This window comes from Embiotoca jacksoni, unplaced genomic scaffold, assembly GCF_022577435.1.
Source record: "Embiotoca jacksoni isolate LCO1_2020_lvr unplaced genomic scaffold, fEmbJac1.0.p SCAF_21, whole genome shotgun sequence".
Taxonomy (NCBI): domain Eukaryota; kingdom Metazoa; phylum Chordata; class Actinopteri; family Embiotocidae; genus Embiotoca; species Embiotoca jacksoni.
Window position 1 is genome coordinate 6,968,730 of NW_027185352.1, and position 20,000 is coordinate 6,988,729.

Below are 20,000 nucleotides of genomic sequence, written 5' to 3' on the forward strand. Positions count from 1 at the left end.
AAAAAGATAACAACAGCTAGGAGGAATTACAAATTTAAAGGATTACACCGAAAAAGCAGAATGTATGGAGATAAATGCAGGGATTACAATGACTTAGGAGGAGAGCGCTTAAAACTCTTGCTTTCCAGTAATGCACTCCATCACTGTGGCTCTGTCCGTGGTGTGTGTGTGTGTGTGTGTGTGTGTGTGTGTGTGTGTGTGTGTGTGTGTTCGTATGTGGATGTGAGAGAGGGGTATCTTCCATTCAGTTAGTGTGTTTGGAATGTGTGCGCTGAGAAGCCAGTCTCTCGGCGGAGCGGAGTGTGCGTGAGTCGCCAGTGTGTGTGCGCGCTCCAGCCTCGGTGCTTGCGATGCTCTCGGTTCCTGCGTCTCTGTAAGTGTCCGCTCGCCTCCTTCACCCATGCTTTTTTTTCTCCTTCTGCATCTTCTTCTCTTCGCGCTTCCTCTTTCTTTTACTCTTTTTTGTTTGGGGTGTGTTTTTTCTGCGCTTCTTCCTCTTTTTCTTCCGCGTCTTCTTCTAAAATCATGCAGTTGTTAAAATGCACTTGGAGTTACTTTTTATTGAAAACAACCAAAGAAGAGTTTTATTAGAAGGTTTGTCTGAAGGAAAATATTGGTTTTTTTAGAGGTGAGAAATTGTTACTGAAATTTGTTGCCTTTTTATTAGTTGTTGAACTTGTTTTATTCTTTAAAGTGGATTTTTTTTTTTATTCTGATTTCAATGAATCCAGCAATATATTACATGCTTATTGTCTTCTTGTTGCGCTTTATACTTTGAAAAAGCTTCAATATTCTGTGATTTATATTATTTCATGTTGCAATCTTTTATCTTCATGATTTGAATTACTTTTTGGTTCTCTGAGTGTTCTGCTGTGTATCAGAATTTCCATTCGTAGCTGAGAACAGTGGAAACAGACTGCCTTCGCTAGCACGTCCTCTTCTGTTTGCACAAACAGAACAGAAAATATACACATAGAAAGAAACGGAGAAAGCCAAAACAACTAAGAAGCAGAGGGGAAAAAATAAGTAGAAAGAAAAACACAGACGTTTGAGGGAGCTGCCGATGCAGCCAGCGGCTCGTGGATGGAGAGATAAAGGGGAAGAAATAATGTGGTCAAACTGACACATTCCTCCGCCAATAGACAGAAGAAGGGGAAGAAGTAGGTTTACAGAAAAGTGAGAGTGCCAGAGAGGAGGGGAAGGTGGGGTTGTGGGGGAGTGATTGCGGGGGGGGGGGGGGGGGGGGGGGGGGGGTCTCTGTCGATGTGGTGTTAAGGCAGTGGTGGATTTTCACACCCCTCCATTTGTCCCCTCCATTATAGAGGTGTGTGTGTGTGTGTGTGTGTGTGTGTGTGTGTGTGTGTGTGTGTGTGTGTGTGTGCGTGTGCGTGTGCGTGCGCGCGTGCGTGCGTGTGCATGTCAGGGAAGGGAAGGGGGGAGACAGTCAACAGTGGACGTGTCAACACTTTGAACGGTTTAAGCAGGACACACTCGGATACAATCTGACAGTACTCGCGCTGCACTCGGCCACGAGGACGGCATCCGCAGCCTGAAGGATTTGATTTGATTTTATTGACTGAAAAAGTTTAATTATTTGTTATTATAATTTCTCTTCTGAGGTGGAAGTACATTTGGTCATGTGCTGTACTGAAGTACAGTTTTAAGGTACTTTGGAGCTGTTGTTGTTGGTTACCTTTCTGATTCAGATCTTACATTATCATTCAATGAAATATGATGCCTTGTTTTATTCATTCAGTAATGAATTGTGTCATGAATTGGCTATGTAATTAATTAACTGCAGAGGTAAAATGCTGCTTTCAAAACAACGTGCTAATAATCCAATATTATGGCAGTATGGGGACATTTTGTAGAATGACGACTTTTATTTTTTGAAACTTTCCATAAGCACTTCTAATGCTTAAAGTAATAGTTTTGAAATCTGTATTTATAATGGAAGAGTCCACCACTGTTTACTCATACGTATTAGAATACTTGTTAACTTTTATTTTGTAATTATGGAGGAATATTTTTTTCTTGAAGTCAAAATTCTTGCGGCTGCGTGATAACAACTTGTTTCCATTTTAAGTGAGCAGTGCTGCTTCCAGTGTAAGTGTCGCTGTACTTCATTTAAAAGGGTGAGATTAAAGTGGTGTGTGTGTGTGTGTGTGTGTGTCGGAGGAAAGAGAGAATGTGTGTGTGTGTGTGTGTGTGTGTGTGTGTGTGTGTGTGTAGGAGGAAAGAGAGAATGTGTGTGTGTGTGTGTGTGTCTGAAGGAGAGAGAGTAGAGTAATTGAGTAGAGTGTCCGTGCTCTGCAAACTAATGCTCCATTCTGCCCCTCTCTTCCCCTGTGGCCCTGTCCCGGCCTCTCTCTCTCTATCCTGCTCGCTCACTCTGTCCCCCCCCTACCACCACCACCACCACCACCTTGGACTGGAGGCCATTGTCTGGGCCATATTGTCTGTCCCCAGAGAGCCTTGATAACCGTGTCTCCATCCACGGAGCGAGAGGTGGGGGCAAAAAGAAAAGAAAAGGAAAAGAAAGAAAAGGACAGACAGAAAAAAATACCAGAGGAGAATGCTAAAGTCCCCCCCCCCCTCCACACACACACACACACACACACACACACACACACACACACACACACACACACACACTTCCTCCACTTTCTCAGCATACTCCTACCCACCCCTTCAGCCCTCCAACTCTCTCTCTCTCTCTCTCTCTCCCACCACGACCTCCCACCCTGGTGTGATCAGCTGACCCTCTCTGATGGCCAATGGAAGGAGAGAGTGTGTGTGTGTGTGTGGGGGGGGGGGGGGGGGGGGGCATTTCTTCTTGTTGTTGTGGTTGTTTATGGATGGCAGGAGGAGGAGGAAGGAGGGATGGGTCCGGGATGAAAGAAAGTGAGAGTGATGAGAAGTGTTTTAGAGAGGAGAGAAAGTGTGTGTGTGTGTGTGTGTGTGTGTGTGTGTGTGTGTGTGTGTGTGTGTGTGTGTGTGTGTGTGTGTGTGTGTGTGTGTGTGTGTGTGTGTGTGTGTCTGTGTGTGTGTGTGTGTGTGTGTGTGTGTGTGTCCATGTGTCCGCGCGTGCAAAAAACACAGCAAGGCAGACAGAGGTGTCCCTCCGGTTTAACTAGAGTCTAGTCATATGACATGAGGTCACAGGGTGGGGGTCAAAGGTCAGGTGGAGGTATTGCATTGTCAACAGAGCAGTAAAACTCCAACAGTGTGCTTGCATGCCTGTGTGTGTGTGTGTGTGTGTGTGTGTGTGTGTGTGTGTGTGTGTGTGTGTGTGTGTGTGTGTGTGTGTGTACTGTGTACTGTACATTCATTCAGGATGTCACTTCCCTGCTTTTCATCTTCACTCCTTCTTCTTCCATTTCTTCAGCCATCCATCAATACAGGCAGCTTGTCTTACACTAATCCCATGATGTCGCTCTCTCTCCATCTCTATCACGTTCTCTCTCTCCCTTTACACACACACACACACACACACACACACACACACACACACACACACACACACACACACACACACACACACACACACACACACACACACACACACACACACACCTCATTTACCATCCTTCCAATCTACAATAGGAGACAGTGTCAGGAGCTAGGAGCTCCCTCACAGGGAGCCACAATGAAACCTCTGTCTGTCCAGGTAGTGAGAGAGGGAAGGAGGGAGAGATATAGAGAGCAAGGGGTGCCTGTTGCCTGGCGGGAGGGGGGCATCAGAGGGGAAAGGAGGAGACCATTTGGGCCGAGGTGGGAGAGTTTTTCAAAGTGTGGGATGAAAAAGAAAGAGGCCAGCTGGGAAGTGTGCGTGGATTTGTGTGTTGTCATTTATGTGAGAGAATGAGCTTGCATTTCTCTGTGTGTGTGTGTGTGTGTGTGTGTGTGTGTGTGTGTGTGTGTGTGTGTGTGTGTGTGTGTGTGTGTATATATTGGTGTGTGTGTGTGTCTGGTTTACAGGGGCAGGCCAAGTTGCTGACAGTGAGACAAATGTTGTGACTCCTTTATGGATTGCTTAACAAATGCAGCGCAAATAGTGACCTGGCACAACAATGGAAAAACACTGTCCCTCGCTCAATAAACATTATGCAGCTTCCACCCCACCCCCACCCCCATCCCCACCCCTCCTCGCAAAACACCAGGGGAGCAGGCCGCCGTCCACCGGATGCACTTTTCCTCTCTTCTCCGTCTGTCTCTTTTCAGCGCCCCCACTTCTCTCCAAACTCTCTTTCTGCCTCTTCGCTTCCTTTTTTCCTACAGCGACACTTGAGATTTTCCCACGAGTCCACTGTCGTAGACAGACAGAGGGACAGACAGTAAACTTTCCTTCTTTCCGTCCTTCATCCTCATTCTCCATCCTGACCGTGTTGAAATGCCAGTGACTATCACTTTGCCCGGTGACTCAGTGTAAAGGCATAAATAATGGTTTGAAAGAGGGGGGGGGGGAAAGAAGGCTGAAAACATGACAGGGAAAGTATGTGGAGCGATGCCTCTTGGTGACTAAAGCTTTGGGTGGATGAATGGATGAGAGAGGCAGAGAGAGAGAGGTAGTCCTAGAGGCCAGGAGTTGGCCCAAGTCTTTTGCACCCACCCTGTTTCACTTTACACACACACACACACACACACACACACACACACACACACACACAGAAAACACATGACTTTTTTTTCTCCAGCGTGTGTGTGTGATTAACAGCGGTGACATTAGGGTTGTGTGTTATTGCCTTTTGTGGTTAAGCTTGGACAGGAAACACGGTTTGGGCTGCCGGCCGCCCATTTAGGGCACCTCACAGAGGATGCTTTGTGTTTGTGAGGCTGAGTGTGTGTCTGCGCCTTTGTGACTGTGTGTGTGTGTCTGTGTGTAAGGGTGTGTCTGTGTGTGTATGAGTGTGTGAGCACATATAGGCAGGAGCTGTGTTCACAGTTTCTCCCTGTTACGCACTGTTTACTTCAACAGAGAAAGTGATCAGGGGAAAAAATCCAGCAGGCAGAACCTTTTCTGTTTTTTTTGTACGTTAGGATGTTTTAGTGGAGTTACACTTCATCGAGACATCTCCCGAAATCGTTTTTAAATCCGTATTTTGACTGAGGGTTCCACACATTTTCTCACACTTACTTACAATATTAAAATGTTGGCAAAAATGAAAACTTTTTAGCTGAGAAGAAGAACTTAACGGCTGCTCTCGAAGTCAAAAAACTTAACACTTTTCCAGAATATTTCAATGTAACAAAGCCACAGGAGAGAAAAGGGAATATCACTGACCTCCTCCAGGTCCTCCCTCCCTTAATCTTTATCCCTCCATCTCAGCCTTTCCTCTTTGTTGCTGCCCCACTCTTCCCACTGTTCAAAAGGACAGACTATAAATAGATATTAGGCAATATCCTTAAGAGTCTGCTGAAGGGAGAGAGGAGGGAGGAGGGGGAAAAGGGGGGGGGGGGGGATGGAGCGACATTCTTACAAACAGCTGATTGTGTAAAGAGGGAACAGTGAGTAAGACAACACTGGCGGAGAGAGGCAGAGGGAGAGAGAGCAGGAGGACAGGCGACGTTAAAATAAGTTGGAAAGCGTGTGATGGAGAGACGGAGCAAGGAAGAGATGGAGAAATTGTTTTGAAAGCTGAGACGGTGGAAAAGCAAGCGAAAGAGAAGGAGAAAAAAAAAAAGAAGAGGGGGAAAACGATGGCAATAAAGCAAAGTGATAGCGCAACACGGGGGGGAAACATCGGTTTAAATTCCTGCCTGAGGTGTCACAGATGTAAATGTTGCGGTCGGCTCCTCGGAGGCAAAAGGCCCCGGGCGCCTTATCTTAAAGGCACATTCCGCTCAACTATTTTGATATGCCCTCCATTCCCCTGAGAACAATTTCAAAGATGGCTCACATTTCCATGCAAATAGACCCACACCTGAGTGACAGGCGGGCAGCTCTCAGTAATTCTAAGGTAGCGAGAGAGAGAGAAAAAAAAAAACACAACACAAATGTCACTTTGACTCTTGACAGCACTTTGGAATTAGCCTCTGTGCTTATTTTTACAGTAGACGATGGATTCCACTGACTGTGTGGTGTAGTGGTTGAAATAATGGGCAGTGATTTACAGAGAGGCTGTGCACACACACACACACACACACACACACACACACACACACACACACACACACACACACACACACACACACACACACACACACACACACAAACATACACAGACATGCATATGCAGAAGCGCACACACTTTACTGTGGAATTCTCCAGAGGAGGCTCCCACGCTCCCTGAAAGCTTGTTCTGAGTAGAGGAGTTAACAAGAGCAGTTAGCACCATGATTATGTTAGCAGCCAGACACACAGAGCGAAAGAGCCGTGTGTGTGTGTGTGTGTGTGTGTGTGTGTGTGTGTGTGTGTGTGTGATAGTCTGTGACATTTCTGTGATGGCTGCTTTGTCTTTCCCTCACTCCTCACTGAAGCTTAAACAAATCTTTGTCCCCATTTTGCCTAATTCATTTGAAAAGTGTGTGCATGTGTGTCGAGAGCACCCTCGCTCTTGCGTGCCCATAAGCCTGCTGCCTGTATGCTTGCGTGTGTGTAAGCCTGCCGCGGCTGACGTGCCAACATGAAATGGACGCGTTGATTACAGCGGGCGATGGCCAGGAGACAGTTAACCACCGCTGATGGCGATTATTCGGCCCGTTAATGGACGTCCGCTGCTGTCCGATTAGTGACTTAGTAGCAGTGGACATATGTGATATGAGAGGGACTTAGTTGAGGAGCCACTAATCATCAAAAGCCAAGGGGAAGTGGCGTTCTAATCCCAGCTTAGCACTCTCACCGTGCACACGCTGGTGTGTGTGTGTGTGTGTGTGTGTGTGTGTGTGTGTGTGTGTGTGTGTGTGTGTGTCTGTCTGTCTGTGTCTGTCTGTGTGTGTGTGTGTGTCTGTCTGTCTGTGTGCGGTTTCTGCAAAATAAAGGCGAGTTTGGGGGGAAAGATTGCAATTTTCATTTGATATATAACTCAAATATACACAAAAGAACTGTGGTGTTGTGTCACTGTTTCATTTGAAATATTATGAATGTGTTTTACTGAAAGGGCGAGCAACAGGTGTTTTAAAAACTTTGTTTGGTGAGAGATGATTGATTTTTGTTGGGCACTAATTATGACTGTTAATTCAACTTAATAACATCTCGTTGTTTTTTGACGCCTCTCACCGCTCCGCTCTCTCAGACAGCTTCCTCGAGGTCTCTGCCGGTCACGACAGCCCTGCCAAACTTTAAATGAAGTAGCCGGCGTAACCTGCACACCCGCTGTGTGCAATTGTATAGTAATTCAACTTCAAAGGCGATGATGTTGAGGGGGGGGTTATAGCCGGAGAGGAGCTGCGAACGGCCTTCTCCACATTCATACACACCCACCTCTGAGGAAGTAGTAGCAGAGTCAGGGAGAGGGGGTGAATATGGGGCTAAATACAGCAAAAAGAATATGTTTGCCACAGACTTCAAGAGCGTGAGGTCATCTCTCGGATACCTGCACGTGTTGTTATCTGTGTTAATGTGTAACTGTTCTTGTCTGTGGCCCATCTAAATATCTCGGTGTAGCTTCTGTGGTTAAATGATGGATAGTAAAATCTGAAAAAAACAAAATTAAAGTTCTCCCCATGGTTATAAAGATGTCTCTGTAGCGGAGCCAGAGTGTAACATTAGTGAGGGGAAGAGGGTTTGAAACTGACCCCTGGTCTGTGTGTGTCGGGCTGCAGCCGGGCTGAGGTGTACACAAGGGGAGGTGTGTGTGCTCGTCTGAAACAAAAGGCCTTAGTGTGAGTGAGTGAAAGGACGTAAAGTAAACAGGCAGTGATGAAGACAGACCTGCAGTGTTCGGGCCTCTGTTCTCTGTCTGTGTGTGTGTGTGTGTGTGTGTGTGTGTGTGTGTGTGTGTGTGTGTGTGTGTGTGTGTGTGTGTGTGTGTGGCTCAAATGCCCTGTAGTTTGTACAGCTGGACCTGCCCCTTGCATTGGATGGTGTGTGAAGCAACACCTACACAGGTTCTGGCCCACAGACACACACACACACACACACACACACACACACGCACACACACACACACACACACACACACACACACACACACACGCTTTCCTCTCAGTCATTTCAACATGTAAAGCATCATAAATGTTATCACAAGTCAATTTCAGCTTTAATATCATCAGGATTCAGTGATAGCAGTTGTATCTCTCAACTGTACGAAACAAAAACAAAATATTTTATGGCCGGAGTTTTTATTGCTGAGCAAGACGTCCGGGAGAAACAGATAAAAGAAATCAGTTACAGATACACATTCCAGATTATTTCTGGAACTGTTTATGTGCGTGTGCGTGTCGTGTGTTCATATGTTTTCTGTCCTTCATGCAAGGGCTTCCTCCAATCACAGCGTTACTGTAAAGATGTGATTCAGTGAATCCAACATTGATTCACACACACAGTCATTAAAAAGGAGAGACTGTGGCTCTGCAGAACTTTTTGATTTAACAGTTGTACCTAAGTGTAGCGGTGATACATAAAGCTAATTAAAAATGAATGCGAGGAAAGCATAGTTGTCTTCCTGAAAGTTTGACATTTCAGAAATAAAATGATTCTCAGCAATATGCGAACTATAATACCAATTTGTATATTGGTTAAAATTATTAGATTATCTATGAGATCTATGAATATGGCAGGCAAAACTCTTCCGAAAGCAATTAAAGGTAATTCAATTACATCACTACGGAGGAGTGTCAGTTCTTTTTTTTTAGGGTGTTAAAGTGCAGTGGAGTTTATTGATTTTGACCGTAAATTCCCTCGATGCGATGAAGCCGCGTGTCTTAGCGTGACTCTTCCTTCATCGCTTCTTGTGAGCCGCACTCAATATTATTTTGCCTCTCTACTGTCATATAGTAAAAAAAATAAATTAAAAAAAAGCGATGAATTAGTGGCAGAGTTGCTCCTTAGGAATAATACCAGATGTACAGTCCAAAGGAAATCCAATAGAGTCAAGAGTGTAATCAGTTTACCGGAGACGAGCTGGGTGAGGGGTGGGGGGCGAGAGGGGAAGAATTTGAGAGAGGAAGACGAGAGCAAATCAGACAAAGTCTGCAGGATGAAGACGTGGTGATCGAGGTTGTGAGGAAGAATGTGATAAAGAGAAAAGAAATTAAAAAAATAAAATTAAAGAAAGAATTTCGAGGAGTTTGAGAGTCAGATGCCTGTTGCTTATTTCTCGCCAACACAAACACCCCTCCCCTCAAGTTTTCACAGCCCCTCCATCCACACCTCCATCCCTCCATCCCTGTCATGTGTTGCCTCTGTGCGGCTGAGCGTTAACAGCCTATTACCCAGGGTCATAGTCGCAGTGGCTTCAAGGCTGACAAGTGCATCTGAAAGCACTCAGGCGATGCTGAGAACCACATTAAATTCTATTATTGCTGCATAGTCACTGCATCCCTATTCAGCTGAAGTACAGGGAGGCAAATTTACCTTGTGAGAGACAGAGTTCACCTAATAGATGTGGCTTTATATCCTTTCCTTCTTTTCAAGGGAACAAAGCCGCGGTAACAAATTCAAACAGCGGGGCCGCCGTGCTGCTCGCTATTTTCCGCCTGTCCCTCTATTGTCCAGAGGTTTTCATAAACACATATTATTGTCACTGTACATACTGCTCCCACTCTCTGTCTCTCTCTTTTTTTTTGTTTCTTTCCCAATCTGTGTTTCTCTCTGAAAGCCCATTGTCAAGACATGGTCATTTCCTTCACAATGCTGGTGCAAGCGGGCTCCATTTGCAGTAATGGCCCCCGTCTTTTTAGCAAACGTTGAATGGCCCCCACGGTAAACATACTGTAAGACCTGAGAGCACGTTTGAAGGTCTGCCAAGAAGCTGGGTGCCCACAAACCCGACCGGGAGGAAAGGGGGGGGGGGGGTATTGTGAGGAGATGCGCTGCTGCGAGAGCTCCGCCGTCTGCACGAGCAGAGTGTGCGACGGAGACGGGAAACTTGTCCAGAGAAAACAGAAGAAAGAGAATTGGTGCAGGTTGATGAGATGAGTGGGATTTGATTGGAGCCTGCTGGAGGGACTTAAATATAGCTTCATGCCATCATGTTACAGTATACAATCAGCAAAGTGGGTGGAAATTTAAAGTTGGATCGGACTATCCCGGAGTTTATGGGGCCTAGTTTGGAGCCACTTTCAGTTGCCACCATCATATAACTCCAGTTGTTAACCTATCATATCATCTTTTGAATATTCCTCATTCTTCCTCCTGTTTTTCCTTCTCTGTTGTCTTTCTATCTCCTGATTTTCTTTTCTGTTTTTTTTTTGTTTTGTTTCCAGGATGTCTTCCAAGCGACCAGCCTCTCCATATGGGGGGACAGATGGAGAAGTAACCATGGCAACCAGCAGACAGCGAGTGGAGGATGAGGAGAGCGAGGGACTGGGCGGTGTCATCCACCTCCCCCTGTCCTCCTACTGCGGCAAGGTGTCCCCGCGCTCACCCCCCAACCGCAACGTGGACAGCCCCCTCAACATGGTAAGGGGCAGCGTGTCCGGTGTTTCGCTCGTTTGCTTGTCGGTGTGACGGCACCCACCGAACGGGTGATGGTGGGAGCTGACTCAGTGAAACAGGTGCAACAGTTTGGAGATGTTTCCAACTGGTTTGACCCACTGAGTGTGTTACTGCTGCTGGTTTTAGTTCTGAACCCACCAGAACAGTCACACGTCTCATTTTAGAAACTCAGTCTGATAAGAAAAAAAAAACACGTTCTATTCAAGTTATCAGTTTTGTTTTTAGCTTTAAAAAAAAAAAAAGAAAAGAAAAGAAAAGAAGTTTCCTCAGAACCCACCGCACCCAAATACATGCGTCACTATATGCGCCAAAAAAAAATATCTTTCCTGACATCAGAACTGAACACACTGACATGATAAATACTGTATATTCTTAGATTCAGTGTTACAGTTACACTTGACCTCGTATCTGATGTCCGTCACAAAAAAATGTCCATAACTCTACTCAGAAATAACAGAAAACAGACCCTCCGTGTGACTCCAGACTTGCTTCAGAATCTTCATGTTTTTGAGTTTTCTTAAGAATCAAAGTGCTGACAGTTGTCTTTACACACAGTACGTGTACACTGCAAACAGCAACTGCTAATAGGTAATTCAGCTTACTTTTGATGGTGCTAGTTTCCCAAAGTGTAAACAAATACCGGCTAAAAATAGGATTCAGAGTTATACTTTATGTTTACATGCCCCAAAGCCTTGCGGGAACTACAGTTTAGTTTCCAAAACGTCCCGTAGAAGTAAGACAAATACTATATGTGCATTTCTTTTTAAATTACAGAGGAACATTGTGTCCCATCAGTGTGGTTCTGTCCTCTCTCTGTTCATAACAACAATATATGGTATGTTTGGCTGTAACACACGTAATGACCGCGAATAAAGCAAGAAAAAGAAGTTACCTGTCGACACCTTTAGCCCCTCTTCTGTCTCCACTGGTTTTCTGCCCTGTGGCATTCCTTCCCATAAGGCCGTGGGCCTGTGTGTGTTTGAGAGGGTTGAGGTGGAAAGTGACCCTTGAGGGCACAGACCCTACTTCAGATTATGTTAACAGTAATCTCAACCTCCAACACTACAGAGGGAACGCACGGCCCACTGTCTTTAACACAGTCCAGCCATTGCCTGAAAATGTTTTTTATTTTGCGGATGTATTCAGCTTGAAGCTAGCTTCCTTGACCTTGTATATTTTCCGTCTTCTGAAATAGGTATATAATGTAGTTTCAGGGATGAAACACATTCAAAATAATTACAATTGTGTCGCTTTTATCGTGTTTCCAGCAATTTCTAGACAACAAAACAGATTTTTTTTTTGTATTTTTTATGGCGTTGACTAAATTGAATGCACATACAGTCTGGATCTTAGATACCTCTTTGACTTTGATATGTTGTTTACTTCTGTGATGGTGACCGAACACAGAAAACACACCACATGGCTCCGCAATGAGGAAACAAAATCTGTGGATACTCGTTTGGTGATTGACAATAGACATGAAAAGAGGCAGAATCCTAAAGAGGCACGAACTGACTTTCTCTGCAAGCGAAAAGCAGTTCGTTGCTGGGAGCTGAGGGTTTGTTTTTATGGGAAAAAGACGAAGGTTCGGGGCTCCTGTTTTGGTGCGCAGTTTTAGTTTTTTCTTGCTTTCATGTGTGCGCTACCAGCCGTTGCCTTGAGCCCATTTGATGCACAGTTGCGTGACTGCAAAATATGAGCCATTGGAGTGAGTCATTTTCTTGGGGATAAAGTGTGACATTGTGCAATGGTGCTGAATGTATGGCTCTGTGTGTGTGTGTGTGTGTGTGTGTGTGTGTGTGTGTGTGTGTGTGTGTGTGTGTGTGTGTGTTTGTACAGTTGAATTGCATTTTCTATGAGATGTTAAATATTGGTATAGGCCGGCGCTGTATACGGGCTTATTGTATAGTGTTGTGTGTGTGTGTGTGTGTGTGTGTGTGTGTGTGTGAGAGAGAGTGTACAAGGCTATATGTGCGTTTTAAGATGACTTTTCCTGCATGTGACTCATTACACATTCGACACACGCGGTGTGACTTACGGTGCATGTTCAGTACACCAGTGTGATTAGGTGTATAGAGTATGAGGGTATTTAAAGAAAAAAAAAAAAAAAAGTTAATTATCCAGCATGAGAAACACAATAATTAACATTTAAGGTCATCTACTGAAGGATGTTGTGAATGTGATGTTCACAAAAACACAGAGCAGTGTCTCACCTTGTCCTGGGCCCTCCTCTTCATCCACACCTTGCCACAGCGGAGCTCCGATAACGACCGTCGACCTTTCCCCCGTGCTGACAATAAACTCTGGCACTCTGTAAAACAATGAAACGGTGCTCGGGAGCTGTAATAGAAAGCTAATTCTGTAATTAGCCCGCTGATTAGCCCGCCGGCCCCTCCCACGGTGGACTCTGCATGTGTGGCAGGTGCCGAGTGGTAACTCAAAGTCCTGGGACCACGGGGGAACACGCAGGCGTGCAGAGACACACATTACACACTCTGGGTTATCTGCTGCTGTGAGGACGGTGATTAGATTACTCCTGCTTCATTTAGACAAAACACAAAAGAAACACGCGCGCACACACACACACACACACACACACACACACACACACACACACACACACACACACATTGCTGTCTTATGTGATTATGAAGAGAAAATTCTTTAACATCTAGAATGACACATGACTGCTTTCCATTAATGGGCAGCAGAAGGGAGACTGTTGATGTGTGTGTTGGAAGGACTTTGGGGGGGGGGGTAGCATAATAAATTGATGTGGATTATTAAATGCAAGCCTGTGTGTGTGTGTGTGTGTGTGTGTGTGTGTGTGTGTGTGTGCGTGGCAGGGGGTGGAATGGGGGCTTATCCTACTGCCTACTTGGCATGTTGTAAGATGTGTGTTAAGGGGTTTCTTTTGTGTGCGTGCGTGCGTGCGTGTGTGTGTGTGTGTGTGTGTGTGTGTGTGTGTGTGTGTGTGTGTGTGTGTGTGCGCGTGCGTGAGGGGCGGGGTTAACAGTGCCAATCCCTTCACCGCTGACTGTCAGTGAAGAGTGGATGAAAAGTGAGGAGGAAGAGAGAAGGGAGATTGTACAACAAGGTGGGGGTTCTGTTTCTCTTGGGGCAGTTGTCGTGAAGCGATAGGGGAAGTAAACGGCTCGTCGGCGGCCGGTTGACTTGGAAGTGAGGCGGCGGGGGACAGGGAGGGAGAGGGAGGGAGGGAGGGAGGGAGGGGGGGAGGAAAGATTACAGCTTTATCTTGTCATAGTAAATTAACACGGTGGCGGAGAAGCGCTCAGCTACACACTGACCTCTTCATTGCGCCCGCCTCGCCTGCCTGTTCGGCTTTGGCTCGCCGGCCGCTCTACCTGTCCACTGCAGCTGCACACAGAGACACAGAGAGACACACACAGAGACACACACAGAGACACACACAGACACAGAACAACAGCATATTTTAAAAAGCCTGAAAAGGTGTCGGATTATTCGCTTTTTATTTTTTTAGCTGTTTTTTTTTGTTGTTTTGTTTTTTTGCGCAGAGCTCGGCTGCTGTGGGTAAGAATAGCTGCCGTTCATAATGGTTTGCAAATGAATGTAGTTTTAGCTAAAAGAGTGTTTCTCTCTGTGCAACTGCACCGTGATTGGCCGGGACCCGCTCAGTTCAAATGGGATGGATTTTAAAGTAACGGTTTTCAGTGAGGTCGACCAATCAGCACCGATTCCAGTCGCGCTGCAACTAAAGTTGTAAAGAGATGGATTTTAACACTGATGGATTTATAATTTATGATAGAAACAAAATCATGATTTATTATAACAGGATACCTTTAAATCCAAAGTTCAACTACAGATGTGATTTATTTTTTCTCTCGCTTATTTTACTTTGAGATCCTTTCATGTTTATGTTTGCAGATCCTTTGCAAAGCATGTTTTCCCATCCGGCAGAGGCGAGCATCTTCTCTTCATAAACGTGTTAATGGATAACCACTAATTATTTCATTAACAGGCGACGTGCACGCTCGCAAGATAGAAAACTATAAAGATATTTCATCAGGCATTATTTTGTATTCATTTCCCTCCACAAGCCCTCTCGTTCCCTCTTTTTGTGTCATTTGTATGTGTGAGTGTGTGTGTGTGTGTGTGTGTGTGTGTGTGTGTGTGTGTGTGTGTGTGTGTGTGTGTGTGTCTGTGCTCATGTGAATTTGACAGATTTAACAGAGTCATTGAGCAGTCTTGAGACACAGTGGTCACACTTAATTTCTCATGCCAGTGATGCACTAATGAATCAACACACGCTTGCCTGTCAACAGTGAGGGGTCGTGGTAAAATATACTGGCATACATTTTCACCCAACTGCTATTTAAAATACAGCAAAATACAGCTGTGTGTTTTCAGATAAGGAAAGGGCAAGTGTGTAATCTCTGGACAATAACTTAAATAGACAATTAGAATTAAAAATGTGTCTAGTAATTCAACTGCTTTTTTAAAATTCAGTTTTTGAATATTTATCTGTGGTATAATATTTTTCTTGTTCTATTTTGGGGTCAATAGAAGAGTTCAGCCATCTGGTTGAAACACTGAGAGGAAAGTAATGTGTTTGCTTGCCTGTCCCAGCCTGAGGGACCCCCAAGTCAAAACTGACACAGTCTGTGTTTAGCTATGGCATGTAAAGGGATTTGCTGTACGTGTGTGTGTGTGTGTGTGTGTGTGTGTGTGCGCGCTTGCGTGTGTGTGTGTGTGTGTGTGTGTGTGTGTGTGTGTGTGTGTGTGTGTGTGTGTGTGCGTGCTTGCGTGTGTGTGTGTGTGTGTGTGTGTGTTTGGCAGTGTATGAGCGGTGTGTTTAAGTGTATATATCGCGGAGAGATTGGCAGCTCTGGCGTGGAGCTGAGTCTGAACCCCCCTGCAGGAGCGATCAGTGACATTCTCTGGCTTGTGTATTTGTGTGCGTGTATTTTAGTTGAGCAGCTGTTTCCAGCTCTCTTCCTACTGCCACATTGTCCATGCCTTGATCCACAGCGACGCGCCAAGCATCAAATAATGTTTTTTTCACACGTACACCTTGCACAGCCCGAGACATGTCAGGGCTATGGCACAGGAAGAGGGGGAGAGAGAGAGAGTTTCTTCTGTCGGGCAGCGGAGAGGGAGGGAGGAAGGGAAGGAGACGAAGGAATAAAACAAAAAAAAAACAAAAAAAGAACATGAACAGCGGCATCTGTGCTGGCTGTAGGAAAAAAATAGCATTTGGCAAGAGTTAAGTGTTTTTAAACCAACCTCCCCTCACAGATGAGCTTAAGAAGACAAAAGTTGTTTAATTCGGTTCCATTGCAGAGGCAGTAAAAGGATAAAGAGAGTGAGGCGCAATTTTTACTTTGTTCCAGTCATTTGGAAGAGAATTGACATCTGCAAACTAAAGGCAGAACCGCCCACACTGCCAGCCTGCCACATCCAGTGCATATAAATACATATATGCAGACACTCACACATTTACACACACACACACACACACACACACACACACACACACACACCTACAGGCTATGTGCACTCACAGTGTCATACATATATACGCAGAAATGGCAAAAAAAAAAAAACTGCTCACACACATGCAGAGAGAGGAGGGCAGGAACATTTACAGTAGCCAGAATTTCTGTTTGTACTCATGAATAAATGCATGTTGATGAGAAAAAGTTTTGCAACCTGTGTCACATCACAGGAGCAGAGTGACACGCATTTCACACAGCCTCTTGTGTCGTGGCTTTTTGATCCCTCTTGTCTTGGACTTTGCAAAAAAAAATGGCCAGTGACGGGAACGTGGATTATATACCAGGAGGGTTGATGGGTAAAAAAAAGAAAGAAAGAAACATAAGCCATTTCAGTTTCCTTCAGGATAAGGGGGCCTGCCTGCCTTTCTTGACTTCTCATAAATAAAGTCACGGGCCCTTAATGTAGCAGGTCTTTAAAGAAGCCACGGATCCCCGCTAATTCCCCTGTGATTGGGAAATGACCTTCATTGTTGGACGCAGCGAGATGACATCTCCCTGGCAGCTTTTTTTTTTTGACGGAGCGAAGAGAGATCCGACAACCCCTCACCCATCCACCCATCCAAACACACCTCCCACAACTCCATCCCTCTCTTCCCCCACCCCCACCTCCTGCCTCCCCTCCGTCTCCCTCCCATATTCTTGTTCTGTTTGTTTTGTTTGCGCGACATCTTTCTCGAAAGAAAGAGTGCGGCTGTTTTAAGTAGGCGCTGGATTAGATAAATGGGATGTGACAGGTGTGACCGCTGCCTTCAAGATGCCTGCCTTGCTCTTGCTCTCTCTTTCTCCGTGTATCTCTCTGTCAACTCACTCTCATTTCCTCTAATAACATCGCTCCTCTCTCTTTTTTTTTTTTTTTTTTTTTTTTTGGAGGATTTCACTCTCTTTCTTTCTTTCTTTCTTTCTTTCTTTCTTTCTTTCTTTCTTTCTTTCTTTCTTTCTTTTGACTTCTACACGCTGTGCACTCCTTCTCTCCCTCTTGTCTCGTTACATTTGCATGTCGTGAGCGGCGCTGATGCAACTCGTAATCACAAATCCGCTCATTTTGAAGTCTTGAAATTTCCCTAATCTGAAGAACAGGAGCGGGTTCAGGGAAGAAAAAAAGAAAAAAGGGGAAGGCAGAAAGAGGAGAGGCAGCCACTCGGTCAGGTGGTGAGAGCAGAAGAGTGAAGTCTTTAAGGGCTTTTAGATCACAAGACGCTCTCCCAGCCTTCAGCCACAGCGTTAGCAGCGTCAGCACGGACTGACTGACTGACTGAAGCTCCATAATATATACAGTATACAACTGCTCCGGCCTTATCAACGCTGTCACAAGCTGTCCCTCTGTAACAATGCATGTGCACGAATGCCAGAGAGAGAATGAGTGAATTATTGAGCGTGCTGACTTATTCAGAGTGTGGAAACACACAGAGCCAGAGAGAGAGTCGGTGAAGTGATAATGGTCCACTGTCCCTCTCATATAGTGTTTGGCCACTGACAATGAAAGCATCATCAATATTGAAAGCCTCTGTCTGCCTTTATCTTCCAATCAGAACGCAGAAATATGATTTGAGATGCCTTTATTTTGAAAAAAGATGTTAGAAACCGAAGTCATCTGACAGTTGGATGACTTCATCGTGGACTGTGATCTCAGTATGAAGTTCCACTTCCACCAGCAGCATGCGGGTTAATGATTAGAAAGCCATCTGAGCTTTAATACGCCATAATGTGATTATTATTGCTGGAATACGCCACCACCTCTCCGTCGCTCTCTATCTCCACACACACACACACACACACACGCACACGTAGACACACACAGGTACTGTATATATGTGCCACCGTCCCAGGTGGCTCGCCCCATACTGTAGTAAGATTAGCCAAAGATTAACCCTGTGGACCATTGACCCTCCTGTCTACAGAGAGCTGAGCTGACAGACTGCTCGGCTGATTGACCGACTCACTCGTTTGTCGCTGTAATTGAACAGCACACCTTAGCGCACCTGCGCGTGAGTTCAAGTGGGAACATTCAGTGCATCTAGAGCATGCACACACTTTAATATGTGTGTGTGTGTGTGTGTGTGTGTGTGTGTGTGTGTGTGTGTGTTTGCGACACTGAGATCGTGTTTGGCGTCCTCCCTCTCAGTGTCACTGTTAATTGGGCTGAGCCAGCATTAAGCCTAAATGCCGGCTGAAGAAACAAACACAGGTTTTAATGGGTCACAGATTAAGATGCTTAAAGTTACTTACCTTTCAGCTGCTGTCAGGAGGTTTGTAGTCGCCGTTTATTCGTGCAGGTTTACTTACGATGTATCTTTAACAGAGCGCAATAAAGATAAGATGCAAAAACGCTTTACGTACACAATGCTTCTCTATAACCGCCGCGCGAGTGAAGTAACAACAAGCAAAACACATTTTTTAGTGGAATTTCTTTTTTTTAAATGATATTTTCTTTGCAAAAAGTAGTTAAAAAAATAATCTAAGTTTTTTTCACTACGATCCTCATTTCTAAAGGCCATTAAACTGAACATGCTTAAAACTGTAAACTTTATACACAAGACAGCAGGATAATTATTCATTACGACAGCTTGGCAAAAGGCACAAAGCTTCACTTCAAGCTGTATACATTATATTTGCTCGCTGTCATGCTGATTGTTGTTTTTTCTGTCGGGAATTTTTCACCCCTTTCAGTCCTTTCGTAAGTTTATGGAAATTATTTGACACAGCTCCAGAGCTTTGTTTTTTGAAAAAGGAACGTTTTTTTTTTGTTGTTGTTGTTGTTGTTTTGTGATTTTTGTGTTTGATGGAGTTGCATCCTCAGCATTAATTGTCACAAGTCTTAAAACAAAAGTGAAGCGCCGCTGAAACTTGGGCTCGGGATTTTTTTGGTTACGCTAGCGTTGGACGTCTCTCAAAGGGAGCCATGGAAAAGGCTTTGTAATGAAGAGTTAGCGTGACACTTAAGAGTGCGCGGAGTCTTTTACTGGCGTTTCATGTGCTCCTTCTGTCAAGTACCTCCAAGTCAGTCAAATGCAGATTCCAGAGGATGGGAGTGAGGAAGAAGAAGTATGCCCTAACTTGAGATAACTGGCCAGGGATGAAAGTTGTAGCATTGGGTTGTAAGAAGGGGAGATGGAGAGAATAATAATAATGAGCTCGTCCCCCGATCGCCTTTGAATCCTCTTCTTCTACAGTTTGTTTATTTATGTCTTTTTAAGTTTAGGTAATTTCAGAAAACTAATACTTTTTTCTTTCCCCATCCTCTCCTCCTCTTCTTTCCTCTCTTTCAGGAGCTGGACGGCACTAAGGGGAGCTCACTGAGTCCTTACCCCCAGCACAACGCTACCTCACCAGGCAAAGAGGAGGGCGGAGGCGGCGGGCGGCCCTGCAGCGACGGGGGCTCTGCCGCGGGCGCCCTGGGCACCCCCGAGAGACGCAAGGGCAGCCTGGCAGACGTGGTGGACACACTGAAGCAACGCAAGATGGAGGAGCTGATCAAAAACGAGCCAGAAGGTCAGTGATTAAAAGGGGGACGCTGGTGCGGCCAGATGTGTGATCTGCAAGTCGCCACCATCTCTCTGGCCACGCGCCGCACTTTTATTACACCCCGTTGTCCCTCTCTATCCTCTTCTATCTTTCTGTCTCGCTCTGTCTCTCCCTCACGTTCCCTCTGTTGTGAACCCACACACATTCAGATGAAAGGCGAGCCTTTGTTTTTTTTCTGCATACAGACAGACAGCATCAGCTGCTCGGTCCTATTGTCCACCACGCTTTGCATATTTATCACAACCTGACAAATAAGATGTGCGCGTGCATGTGTGTGTCCATGTGTGCGTTGTGTACGCTCGAGCCTGAGAACAAACTCGGATGCTTTAAGAACTCTCTAA

At 45.3% G+C, this 20,000-nt stretch overlaps 1 protein-coding gene across 17 annotated transcripts in view; it reads left to right on the top strand.

Annotated features, from left to right (window-relative positions):
• sox5 (SRY-box transcription factor 5) overlaps window positions 1-20,000 on the top strand; it is a 155,244-nt gene that overhangs the window by 61,942 nt on the left and 73,302 nt on the right. For 11 of the 17 annotated variants that reach the window (XM_069156629.1, XM_069156632.1, XM_069156630.1 and 8 more), the window contains exons 1-3: window positions 5,479-8,049; window positions 10,369-10,564; window positions 19,404-19,626. In XM_069156629.1, coding sequence (XP_069012730.1) covers window positions 7,862-8,049; window positions 10,369-10,564; window positions 19,404-19,626 — 607 coding nt within the window. In that variant the 5' untranslated portion in view covers window positions 5,479-7,861. Of the gene's footprint in view, window positions 374-401; window positions 629-1,340; window positions 1,666-5,478; window positions 8,050-10,368; window positions 10,565-19,403; window positions 19,627-20,000 lie in introns of those variants that run through there. The other 6 variants (XM_069156644.1, XM_069156638.1, XM_069156641.1 and 3 more) reach the window with 4 other exon arrangements.